The 13,495-nt window shown below is 44.2% G+C and overlaps 1 protein-coding gene across 5 annotated transcripts in view; it reads right to left on the reverse strand.

Annotated features, from left to right (window-relative positions):
* The window catches only part of ANXA11 (annexin A11), a 46,983-nt gene that overhangs the window by 15,510 nt on the left and 17,978 nt on the right, over nt 1-13,495 (reverse strand). For all 5 annotated transcript variants that reach the window (XM_072628028.1, XM_072628029.1, XM_072628030.1 and 2 more), the window contains exons 2-5: nt 6,341-6,404; nt 2,414-2,526; nt 713-1,120; nt 205-292 (exon numbers count right to left, since the gene is read on the reverse strand). In XM_072628028.1, coding sequence (XP_072484129.1) covers nt 205-292; nt 713-1,120; nt 2,414-2,526; nt 6,341-6,395 — 664 coding nt within the window. In that variant the 5' untranslated portion in view covers nt 6,396-6,404. The remainder of the gene's footprint in view (nt 1-204; nt 293-712; nt 1,121-2,413; nt 2,527-6,340; nt 6,405-13,495) is intronic.

Genomic DNA, 13,495 nt, shown 5'->3' on the forward strand with positions numbered 1-13,495 from the left:
CTTTCCATCACACATAGCAACCCAAATGCAAACTTTCTCTTTCCTTGTTAACTCCAACTCATGTTTTCATCACCAGAAAGGATAGAAAATGGCCTTTAGGTCACTGAACTCAATACCAAGTCAGCAACAGGGGGTGAGTTTAGAGGTCAATGTCCCCACTTTCCACCTAATGTCCACCCAAGCTGGGTCTTCCAGGACACTCACCAAATCCTTTCATAGCTTTCCGCAAGACTTCCGCATCCCTCAGGGGATCAAAGCAGGGAGCATCCGTGATAGTGCCTCGTTTCCCAAACTAGCCAAAGAGAGAGAAAGAGGTTAAGAGGCTTCTCTGAACTCACAAGGCTGCACACAGACACGAAGTCCCCAGAAGCACCTAAGAGAGCCTTCCCCTCAGTGAATGTTTAAGGCAGTGGAACATGTGTTTGCTTTGGGGTCAGAAGACCTGGGTTACAATTCTGCTGTCAGTGCGTGCTCTCCCAGGGAGAAGTCACACAGAATCAGGGTCTCCTGACTCCATATTCATCTCTCTTTCCATTGCACTGCTGACTCCTCATTTGATATCACATTTTAAGGTGGAATTGGAAAAATGGAATTTAGTAAAGGACAACCAGAATGGTGAATTGTCTGGAAATCTTGTTCTGTGAAGTAAAGTCAAGGAAGCCTGCAGAAAAGACTGGAGGAAGGGTACATGGCTACTGTCTTTGAACATCACCTGTGATGGAGGGACAGCTGGGGTGACTGATCCTGAGAATCCAGGGTAGGTTGGCATTGGTTGCTGCTGCCCAGGTGGCAGCACTGGCTGCTGGGAAGGTGGTGGCATTGGGTGTTGCCCTGGATAGGTCATTGGCGATTGACCAGGATAGGCACCCGGAGCCTGCTGTCCAGGAGGTGGCATGGGTTGGCCTGGCACAGGGCCCCCGGGGTATCCTGGGTAAGCTGGCATTCCTGAGGGTGGGTTTCCTCCAGGAGGTGGGTACATTCCATAAGGGGGCACTGGCTGCTGGGCAGGAGGGGGCTGCCCAAAGCCCCCAGGAGGAATGGGTGGGAAACCTCCTCCAGGTGCTCCAGGATACATATTTGGCATGTTGGCTCCTCCAAAGGACCCTGGCAAGTTAGAAGCCTGAGAAAGCAAAAACAGAATAAAGATGTCTCAACAAAGGAGTGATTTCAAAAAATACACAACTCAAAAAATCACTCCCCATAAAAGCTTAAACTATCACCAAGGAGAGTAAGCTCAGCCTGAGATTTATCAGTAATGATCACAGCGTTCCCCACACCCTTCCCTCTCTTGTGAGGCCGATTCTCATGAGCTGAGCTCACACTTGATAATCAGGAAGAAGTCAGAGTGTTCTTTGCAAAGACCAGCTCTCCTCCCATTCCAGCTGCAAGCTGTTTTCCTTGGGCCAAAGACAGGATCTCAAAGTCAAGGAGGCTTCCTTAGGGTAGCTTCTGGAGCTTTATCAGACAGATAGACAGGGAGACACAGGCATAGAGATACACAGATACACAGACACACAGACACAGACACAGACACAGACACACAGACACACACACACACACACACACACACACACACACACACACACACACACACACACACACACACACACACACACACACACACACACACACACACACACACACACACACACACACACACTGTCTCTCTCTCTTTCTCTCTCTTTCCAAAGCCCTGAAATCTTCCCTCCTTGACTTCTCTGTCCCAGACAAACGTACCCCTCCTGTGAGTCATTAGTGCCATACAGTTTAGCACTTAATTGTTTCTAATCAATATTTCTAGGTAACATTTACATCTCACATTATTCAGACACCTCCCTCCACTGCCTCTTCCTTCTCTCTAGTCTCAGGTGAAAAGGTGTCTTTTCTCCTTGAAGACAAAACTCACCTCTAATCCTGTTCTTTTGTTTCTTCAATCAAGACTAAATTTCTTGAGGGCAGAAACACCTTTTCCTTTTTTTATATCTTCCCCCCCCCCTACAAAAAAACAGCCCAAAGGCTTGTCCATTTCTTTGAAATGCTGTATCTTTCTCTTTTCTCCTCAGAACAAGAGGACAGTCTATTACTGCCTGTGTGACCTTGGATAAGTCACTTAGGATCCCTAGGTCTCAGTTTTCTGATTTGTAAGGAATAGATGCCTTCTGAGGTCTCTTCCAGCTCTAGTTCAAGGACCCTCTAAGATCCCTAGAGGTACAGTACAAAGACGCTTTGACTTATGACAAACATTTCCCCCAAACAGTCCAAATACATACCCCAGAAAAACAGATGTTCAATCAACATTTGCTGACTGAATGACACAGTCAAAATCATGGGCCCAAATGCAAAGAACATTTTCCCCTCTCCTGCCAAGATAAATCAATCCTCTCTCATTTCATCCTGAAGGAGCAAGACTTACCATTCCTGAAAGATAACTCTGGTTATACTGCCCCGCATAGTTGGCCACATTGTCCAGCCCAATTGGGGGCATGTTGGGAGGGGGATAGGCTGTGCCTCCCCAGGCATTACCACCTGAAATACAACAGCAAACACTGTCAAACTAGGCCTAACCCTCTGCTGCTCTTAAAGTTGAAAACTCACCAACAAGACGGACCAAGAAAAGGAAAAGAAGAGAAAAGCCCCAATAATGAGCCCTGCCCTCCCTCCCCAAGTGAAAGGGGCCAGCAACCCTCTGTAGGAGAACAGTATAAAGGAACTGAGGCTCTCAAAGAAACATTTCCCAAACAAAGTTTTAAAAATTCATAATGTGAAAAGAATATTCTTCCAAGTAGAAAAAGAGAGACAAGAGTTTTCTTTCATATAAACAAGGATCTAGGCTGAAAACTGGTCACAGAGAGATGAATGCAGATACAACTGGAGGGGCATCAAAGGGAACTCTAGCTTAGATTAGGCTCAGTCTTGCTATGGTGCAAGTAAAGGAAACCAGATGAGCTCAACTAGGTGGCTTGTTAGCTTGGGCATCCTCTGTTTGAGAGCAAATCCCTCCCCTCATATACCCTCATAGAGTACCAGCATTACAGGCATTACCACTTTACAGTATTGATTATGTACCATGCATTATCCAGCCCCTGAATTTTGCAGACAAGAAGCTGAAGACCCTTGAAGGGAGAGCAACTTGCTCACACGGGTAAGAGAATTTTTTTCCAAATTTTTAAAATTTCCAAAATTTGAACAACTGCTTCCTCCAAGAAGTCTTTCTTGATTTTCTCAAAAAAAAAAAAATTGTATCTGTCCCATACTTAATAATCTGTGAATGTACCAAATCTTTCCAATAAACTGTAAGTTCTTTCAGAGCAAAGACTATTTATTTCATTTTTATATTTGTATCCCTGGTATCAAAAAGAGTACCTGGCACATCATGGCAGCTTGATAAATCCTTGCTGATTGACTGATTATACCCAAGAGTGCTTTGGGGCATAAATTCACCATTCTGCTTTCTGTTCCACTCTTATTTCCCCCACTAATTAACCACTTACATTATAGTTAGGGAGTTCTATCTAAGGAGGAAAACCACGTCTCTGCTTTTGCTCAGCCCTGCTAAAAAGTAGGTGCTTAATAAAGGCACTGTGACTTTTGCCTGTCACAGATGTTAGGCTACAGAAGCTAACTAAAATAAAAATTCATCCATTATGTAAATATTTATACTATGATATAGATATCTTTAAAAACAAACAGAAATTCTCTTCAGAGCACCCCTGGATTAAGATGCTCATTCATTCTAAGGCATTATCTCCCTCTCCTGGCCTTGGGTTTCTGTAACTCTGGAGGCTGCCCACCTGCCAAATGTCCAGCTTCCAAAAATCACATGATTTCCCACACCAAGTCTAGAAATAAAATATTTGGAAGGATGTGGAAGGGGATGGGGGAGAATTTGGACCAGTGATCTAACTGGGAGGGAATTCCCAGTGTAGAGATTCCCTCAACTGGACCAGACTGGCATCAGGTTCTTTTAGGGCAAGATGAAGTACTGTGTATCAGAGAGAAAGTGAGCCCATGTATTCCTGGCTCCAAGGCTGATGCCACACGGTGTACCTCAAATCTAGACTTACAGATATTTGTTAATTTTGAGGCATGTCTGAAAAAAAGCAAACACTTTAGCAAACTGCCAAAGTAAGTGTAAGTTTCTAGTATTCTTCAAGGATTTTAATATCAAGGATTTAACTGTGTAGTTTCTTTTGAACAGAGCATAATAAATTCAGAAAAAATTTAACAAATATCTTGAGGAATACTGTTAATGTTTCTACTACTGCTATTTTTCAGTCATATCTGCCTCTGACCCTGTCTGGGGTTCTCTAGGCAGAGATAGTGGAGTGGTTTGCCATTTCCTTCTCCAGCTCCTTTGACAGGTGAGGAAACTGAGGCAAGCAGGGTTAACTGACTTGCCCAGGGTCACAGAGCTAGTGTCTAAGTGTTTTACCAAACAAAATTTGCTGTTTTCCCCTTTAAAGCAAATCATTTTTAAAGGTTTGCTGTACTCTAAAAAGGGGCATCTAAGGGATATATTTTTCTTCCAGTGGAATCCATATCCAATTTTATGAGGAAAATCAGAAAAGTATCATTTGCTAGAAAGTACACTTTGCTGGAATCCATTCTTTGTAACACTACGTGAAATTCACTATTTACTAAGTGCTTCACCCACGTTTCTGCCAAACCAGCCTATCACAAGATCACGACACTTTCTCTTGAAAACGGCCAGGGTCCAAATCTTTTTTATCTACTCTCATCATGTTGTTTTCTTCTTACATGGAAAAGCAGAAGATCTGGGTTAGATTTAAAAAAAAACAACCCATCAATGGAAGCTTTTAAAGGTGTTACTAATTCTAGCCTACTAACATGGCTGTGTCTCTGTGTTCTTCAGTAATAGGACCTTTATAGGGCTTAGTTATTAGCTCAGTAACTCAGAACACGGTGATTATAAGCCCTTCCTCAGGAAGCTTGTGCTGCTTTCCAGGAGAGGCATTTCTAAACCACATCAGTTGTCAAAGAGCCAAGAAATCTCAGCATTAGAAGAAGACGTGGCTGGTGACCTGGTCCAATCATTTGCCTTGGCAGCCTTTCACCACCCTGCTTACGCTGTTCTGCATGCTCTCCACCTAAAATGTCACAGGGCTCGCCTCTTCCTGAGCATAATGTTGCGGCACAGTTGAGTCACTAAAAGGAGCACTCCTTCATCCATTCCATTAAACAACAAACCCGTTCTGTGCCATTTGTTGTTTAACACCTATAATGGATTCACCTCAGATGGAGGTCCATACATGAAAAAGAGACCCATCATAGGCCATTACTATAGCAAACAGACAAATCTTATCTCCTCATAGGGTCTCAATGTCCTCAACTGGGACAGCAAGGAAATTGGAATGGATGATCTATAAGGTCTCCTTCAATTATGAAATTTCAAGATTTCAAAATTCCAGGCCACTAAATGCTGCCCAGAAAGATGCTCAGAGCTCCATGCTGGGATGGAGGCAGCTGGTGCTGTATCATCTATTTCCTCACCTACCCTAGCAAGCCAATACCACGAGAGGGAGAAGCATAAGGTCACTATCCCTATTTCCCCCCTTTTCACAGGTTCCCTGGTGTTTCCTTTCTGACAAATGACTGAGCTCTATTCCAGGAAAAAACAGTAAAGGGAAAAGACTTAGATCCTGGGAATCTTAACAGGACGAAAGAGTAGTTTTCACCTTACGTGGAGAACTAGAAATGAGGTACCCTGTAATCGATGTTTAGGGATAAGTCAAACCCCTGCAAACTGTTATCAGGTCTGCCCCTGGCCCGTCAGAGTCTGTGTTCTAATCTTTCCCGGGGAGAGTGTGAAAACTCTGGAAGCAGAGGCCTGTGAGCATTTAATAAACGCTCGCTCATTCATTCATCTCTGGACACAGCCCCTGGGAGAACGACTCGGCAGGGCCTCTAGGACTAAAACATCATGTCCCACTTTCCATGGCAAACTCTCCTTGTCACCTCGGGGGTGGTGCAGTCATCCAGCAAACAGCACACTCAGATCTGCGGTGCTTCTGTCTAGGGGACCCAGGGATAGAAAAGGAGCGAAATCTCCTCAGGGCTTCTGTTCCATCCTGCTACCCTGAGTGGGTGAAGAATGTTGCCAAACACCTTTGGGCTGGTCTCCCTTTTTTGTGTGGCTGTTTACAACCCCCCTGCCATGTACTGCTCCCCCACCCCCTCCCTGAAGCTTTATCTTTCTAGGTAGCATTTCCCTGTCTGTTGTGAGTGTGATATCCACTCACTGTGTACGCGGTGGTGCTGGAGGAAAGATGGCAAGGGGAGAAAATACTGAATTGTTACTGAGGAACCCACACTCCCTTACCTGGGGCAGCTGGTGGGTAGCCCCCTGCAGGGGGAGGATAGCCTGGGTAACTCATCACTTAGACCTGAAAGGAAAAGAGAAAAAACAAACGTTGAGTTCACTCTTCTCCAGCTCCTGTGGGGGTTGACACTCCACATACTTTGCCCAGTGACCCTTCAAAGAGGAGAAAAGTCACACTTTTGGCATAGCCACATATATATAAATAGCCTTATTTCATTCATGCTATTGGCCATTTTAAAGAGCATTTGGAAACAGCTAGATGGTGCAACAGATAGACTGCTGGGTCTGGAGTCAGGAAGACCTGAATTCAAATCCTACCTCAGATACTAACCAGCTGTGTGATCTTGGGTAAGTCACTTAACCTCTGCCTGCTTCAGCTTTCTCATCTGTAAGAGGGGGATAATCATAGCCCCTACCCCTCTGGGGTGCTGTCAGGACCAGATAAGTTAACATTTTGTAAAAGGCTTTGCAAATCTTAAAAACAAATTACATCAGTACTTGCTGTTATTATTGTTATCATGTTCCTGGTTGTGGCAAACTACAATGTCCATCTGCTAGGGGTGAGCCTGGAGAGAAAAAGAAACTGACTATGGACTCCTGGGTGCACCCTAATATATAGCATATATTATGTAACATCCCCAGATAGGCTGCCTTCAAACATAATGGCTCGCACCAAAGACGGTATCTTTTTGAAGAAATCAGTCACATAGGTATGTATTGAAAAATAATTATTACATTTAAAATACCACCAAAAATTGTCTTATTTCACTGAATTCAAATAAAAATGTCGATTCATTTTTTTCTATCATCCCCCTCTTCAACCTTTCCACCCTTTCTTGTCATTCTCTTACCTGAACTTAGGTGTTGTACAAGCCAGATTTGGTCTGAAGGTACATTTAAACTAATAGAGTATTAACTTATCAGGCCCTTGAGAAAAGTCTATTTTATAGACCTGACAGTGGCCTTTTACAGAGGTAGTCAATATGGAGATCTGAAAAACCATCCCCTGACCCAAAGGTTTTGACCTCATTATCACTAACCTTTCACCTTCATGTTCACTTTTTGAGTATTCCAGAATAACTTGGTCCTTCCAGGTATTTTTATCTTTAAAGACACGGAGTCCCACTCAAAACACCATAGTGGGATGGGAAAATCTGGCCAACCACTGTAATAGGGCCTGGTGCTTCCAAGATCCTCTTTCTGCCTGGAACACCACAACTGTTCTCAGGGGCCGTCAGGTCATGCCTCCTTCCTCAAGCAAGACCCTGGACAAATGCCCTAGCACTGAGCAGGTAGGAGATGAACCGACCCACGATGATCTAAGGGATGCTGTGCCCAATCAAGTCCATGTGGAGGTCCCTCCAACCCCCAAAGATGAAGCACAAACTCAGATTAGATTTAGGAATTCAGTACTAAGGAGAAGCTGTCCCTTACCAAGGTCAGACTCCCCTTCTCTAATTTTACCATTCCGTAAAGACCAGGCCCCACAGATTCCCAGCTTCCTAGCCCTTAAGGCAGGGCTGACCTGATAACCCTGATTCCTTCAAAAGGCACCTGACAGCAAGCCTTTGCTGGCACAACTGAACTTCTTGGAGAAAATCTGTTGCCTCTAGTCTGCCCAACCTCAGTCTCACCTTCCTCGTGTCTCTAGGCCTAACCTGGTCAGGTGACCACAAACAGACCTATCCTACCAGCTCCCCAGCCTCAGGTTCCACCTCAAAAACCCTGTCCCTTCTCCTCCCCTTCACTCTTGGCCTAGGTTGTCTGCTCCAGTAAAGTTCCCTGGAATTTGCTTCCATTAGGTGGGCACCTACTTGGGATTCTGCTCGGAATACTCATCTCGCCTGACACGGTGCGTGGTCCACGATCAACAAACTCTACAGCTGCACCCTAACCTGACTACCAGCCTGGCTTTTTGAACACTAACTACCCCAGCTGGCCCTGCTAACCCAAACTAGCTTCCCACTCCCCTGGAAAGAGACCTGGCTATCCCTGTGAAATTCAGGTGCCCATGGCCCTTCCAAATGGTGTGCACCAGGGAACGGAATTTGACTGCTCCCTATGAATTCTGGGGGAAAGAAAAACAAATTGCAAGACAATTCCCCCTGGAAAGTTTAATAAGCTGAGTCATCAAGACAGTCACAGGCAGTCAGCTCACACCTACCAAAAGCACAGCTCCATCCAAAGCATTCTATTCATAAAGGTATTTTAAATCTAGCCTGAAGGATCAGGGGCTCCCCACCACTTTGGCAATCTACACACACACTTGGTTTGTTTTTCAGTGTTAAAATTAACTCACACTGGGGTCATCAATCCTGCCTGCAGTATTTTCCTCTGAAGCTTGGACCCTGTTTAAGATGACTGAGAGAGGACTAGCCCTAGAACTTACACAAGCTTTCCAGAGTCCCAAGCACTGCTCAGACCTAGATGAGCCTAGAATCTAGGCCATCATTTCCCCCAATGAAGGATCCCCCATTACAGCACTCCTAAAAGGCCACACCATGTTTGATTGATACCAGTAGCAGTGAACTCACTACTTCAAATGGTTCGTTCAAGTCTAGCTCTATTACAAAAAAGCAATTCTTGTATAAATCCCACGTTGGGCTCCCAGCAACTTCAACCCACACTTCTGGTTCTTCTCAAGGGGGCAACACAGGACAAGACTAAGGCCTCTTCCATTTATTAATTCCCTTCAGAGACAGCAAATGGGTTCTTTCCTCCTCCTTAACCCACTTCTCCACCCCCATCTCCTCAAGGTGTTTTTCTCTTACCCAGGTTAATAATTTCCAGCTGTTTCTCAAAATAATAATAATCACCAACACCTATGTAGTGCCTTAGGCTTTGCCAAGTACTTTACATATATCTGCATATTCCATTTGATCCTTAGGTTTTATTATCCTTATTTTACAAATGAGGAAACTGAGGTTCAGAGATAATAGTTAAGTGACTTGCCCAGAGTCACCCACCTAGTCAGTTCTGGGGGCAGAATCTGAACTCAGGCCTTCCTAATCCCATGCCCAGTACTCACCTGTTAAGCCACCTACTTCCAAGACATGATTTTCGAACCTTTCCTTCATCACTATGGTCAACCTCATTCACACTGTTCATTAATGTCTTTGTCAAAATACAGTATCTGGCCTATTTTTTAGCACCAACGCAATCTGAAAGTTAGCAAAAGGTCACACAAGTAGGCAGTTAGTATCAAGAGTCCTGTGCTTTGTAGTAACATTCTCATCCCCACCAAATGAGTAACCTCTTCTCTGTGGGTCTTAGCAGAGCCTTTTCTTTGTGCCTACTGTTTGAACAGTTTCGAGAGAAAATGTCAAATACAAACATGAAATAATCCTTCACCTTCATGGAAGATCTGGAGCTTTCTTTCTCTTCATGGGGATTTTAAAGCTGCAAGATCCGACTGTACACTCCCAAAGAGACTTTATAAACTGAATCACCTACATGAATATCCCTGCCTAGTCTGTCAACTCCTGCACTGGCCTTCTGCTGAGTCCTGGCCACAGAGTTTCCTTGTTTGAATCTTCGGCAGGACTGAGGGCTCCAGTGGATGAGAAATCAAAAGGCACTGTGCTGTAATGGAAAAGGAGTCAGTAGCCCTAAGGCTGAAATCCTGGTTCTGATCCTTCTCAGCAGACTCTAAGGAATTCAGGGAATCCTGAGAAGACAGGTAATAACAGATGAACAGTAAGGAAGCAGGACTAAAGATCAATATAGATGATGTCAATAAAGTAAATAAAGACACTAAAAAGCTGTCAGATTTTGGTCAACCTTTCAAGCCATAGACGAATCTTGGGAAACCCAACGCCTGAGAAATGGGACATCAGATTCAGGAACGTTACCTACAAGCGCTGTCAGACAAAGTTCCTGTTTCAGCTGGTTTAACTGTTCTTTTCTGTTCCAAGAAGGGTTCACTGGGGATGGAAAGTGAGAACTGGGGGAACATGATTATAGGTATCAACAAAGGCATCAACCCCAACAACAAAGATGAAAGGTGCCGACCACCCCAGAGGGGATGAACAGCCCAATCAAAACTCAGAGCCTTGGTAACAGGAGAGCGGAATGAGATGGAGACATCCCCTCAATCACCACCAAGGTTAGTGAGCCATCCCAACTTGGTTCCCTTGCTGAAAATGCCCTTTAAGGTAAGCAAAGGCATGATGTGGGAAGCTGCTACAGGAGAGAAGCAAACACATGGAGCACCTACTTCAGAGCTCCACCTAACAAGAAAGGTAGGGAGCATCTGAGGAAGTCAGAGTTACAGCGTTTCCAGTTTTTTGCCACCGCAGAAAGAGCAGATAAGAATATTTTTGTATATAGGATTTTTTGCCTATTTCTTTGATCTTGGGGGTGATATGAGCCTAGCAGTGGTATGACTGGATCCAAGGCCATATACTATTTAGTGACCTTTGGTATAGGAGATTCTATGAGGCAGAGGTGAGGAGAGAGTGTGTTCCAGCCACTACTACGGCATGGAAGAGTGCTCTCTGTGGATGGGAATCACAGAAAAGGACAGTCTGGATAGAGCACAAGAAACAAGAAGGGAAGTAATGTATAATGAGGCTGGAAGGATCAGTGGGGGTCAGATTGTAAAGGGCCTTAAAAACAAAAACAGGAATTTATAATTTGTTCATTGAGTAGGGTCATAACATGGTCAGACATGTGCTGAAGAAAAATCATCATTCAGCCTCTGGGAGCCTTGGTTTTCTCACTTGCAAAATGAGGAGACTGAGCTAGATGAGCGATAAGGTTCCAGTTCTAATTCTTTGACCCCACCTTCCTGGAAGCCTCCCAGAAGGTTAAGAAGGGTGGGTAAAGCCTCTTTTTCCCTGCCTTTGACAAGATAACTAAATTATTTGTAGTCTTTTTCTGTTCCACACATCAATGTACTCTGGGTTCCAGAGTCTGCTCTGCCCTTACTAGTGGAGTAACTTTGAGAATGTTCCTTCAACCTCTCAGTCTCAATTTCCTACTCTATAAAATGAGGGGGCTATGCTAGGTATGGTATAGATACCACCTACTTCAACATTATCTCAAAGACTCTAGCTCGGTGCTTCTGCAAAAACCTAAGGAGAATAATAACCCTCTTTTCCCCTGCCCAGTTCTGAGATGGATGGACTTAGAGGTGGGGAAAGGGCCAACTAATCAGGGTGAAATATGTAAAGGGGTGGGGCTTTTTTGGAGAGCAGAAAATTCCACTCTCAAGGAAACATTAAGTCCTTGTTTTTTGGGAAAAGCCACGTGTGTGCGTGTGTATTACATGGAAGGCTTGAAGACTCCGGTGGCCAAGAACACACACAGGTGCAATGTTCAAGGTTTATCTAGAACATCAAGAAAGATCTTAAGATAAAGACTGGGATGGATCTGAGAGGTGGTCTAGTCCAACCCCAATTCCTTTCTTTGAATCATTCTCATTCCCCAATACAGTTTTCCTATACCACATACACCCACATCCCCAACCCAGGCCAAGAAGTTGCTCTACAACACTCCAGACAAATGGTCCATGAACCTTCAAGGGGCAAACCATTCCCTACCATAAGAGCCAAAGCCACTTTTCAGACAGATATGACTATTGGAAAAGTTCTCCTTCCATCTGATCTAAAAATGCTTCTCTTAAGGGTGGTAAACTTTACATACGGATCCCTGCATGTCACGTATTAGAAAACCACTTATTAACATCATCTGTATTTTATTGTGTTTTTACTTAGTCTGTTAAATATTTTCTAATGATATTTTAACCTGGTTCCCAGAAGGGCATCTGATACTTCTGTCATTCCTCTCATTATAGCTTAAGATCAACCATGGTTTTGGGCTGCCATGTTGACGTATTAGACTCATTCTGAACTAGCAAGCCAATAGAACCACTAGGACTTTTCCAATGGCCACCCTTCCCCTACCCAGGAAGTGTGAAGCTGACTTTTTGACACAAAGTTAAGACTTTTTGAGATCTGACCCAGCATTCTAGTCTGTGATGCTGTCATCCCACCAGCTAGCTGTCCCTCCTATCTCTGTGGCAGCTGAAATCAGAGAAGGTTGTGATTGATCTTTATTGGCCATCCAACTTACTGATAAAAACGTTACAGCACAGATCCCCAGGCTTTCCACTGGAAATCTTCCAGAGCCACTACCAAACTAGTTCTGAGGTCCATCTTTTCAATCAGTTCCCAATCCATCTAACTCTACTATGAACTATCTCAGGTCTTTCGACCTGATCTACAAGAAAAAAAATCCCTAAACAACATCTACAACATTCTGCTCATTTATCAGTCTTGTAACCTTTTCAAAAGAAATGAGATTAGTCTGGCATGACTAGTTTTAAGGAAGCCATGCTGGCTTTCCATGACTCTTCCTTTTCTAAATCAATCTATCAATTAACAAGCATTTATTAAGAGCTGTCTACTTAGTGCTAGGCTCTGGACCCAGAAGCAAAAGTAATTCCTACTTGGAAGGTTACAATTCTAGAAGGGAAAACACCTTTGAATAAATCTCTCTCTCTCTCTCCCTCCCTCCTAGAACTTCGCCAGAATCAAGTTCACTGCTCTCTATATAGTTTTACAGATTCTTAACAACTTTTTTGAAAACTGGGACAATACCTGTCCTCTCTGGTCAGGGAAAAGAACAGAAATAAAGACATTTAGACAGGGGATGGTTTTGGCATTTCCTGTGGGTAAGGAAGTTAGAGGGATCTGCACACAGACAAAGTCTATCTAGCTGAGCCAGTCCTGATTACATGACCCAGCCCAGGTATTCCCTTCCAGAGGCCACAGCTGCCCAGAAGGAAAAGAGGAGTCACCAGGAAAGTCCCAGTCACCAATACACACTACTCTACTCACCATTTACGGGAAGAGGCCAAGGCCAGTTTTAAAGCACATAGTATGCCTGTCCCTGTGAACACCCCTGACCTTGCTGCCCACCCTCTAAGTAAGGGAGCAGGTGAAAGGTTAAAGCTGAGAGGAAGTGCGGCAGACCAGCAGAAAGCAAGCACTGCACTGTTTGGAGCATTGTTGAAAATAACCCCACACACCATTTGTGTAGCATTTTAACTTTTCAATCACCTTTACACATGGCAGGGCTCTCATCTGAGGCCATGTGGCACAATGAAAATCATGCTGGCCTTGGGAGTCAGACAGCTGGGTTCAGATGTGC

Source organism: Notamacropus eugenii, chromosome 1 (assembly GCF_028372415.1).
Source record: "Notamacropus eugenii isolate mMacEug1 chromosome 1, mMacEug1.pri_v2, whole genome shotgun sequence".
Lineage (NCBI taxonomy): Eukaryota > Metazoa > Chordata > Mammalia > Diprotodontia > Macropodidae > Notamacropus > Notamacropus eugenii.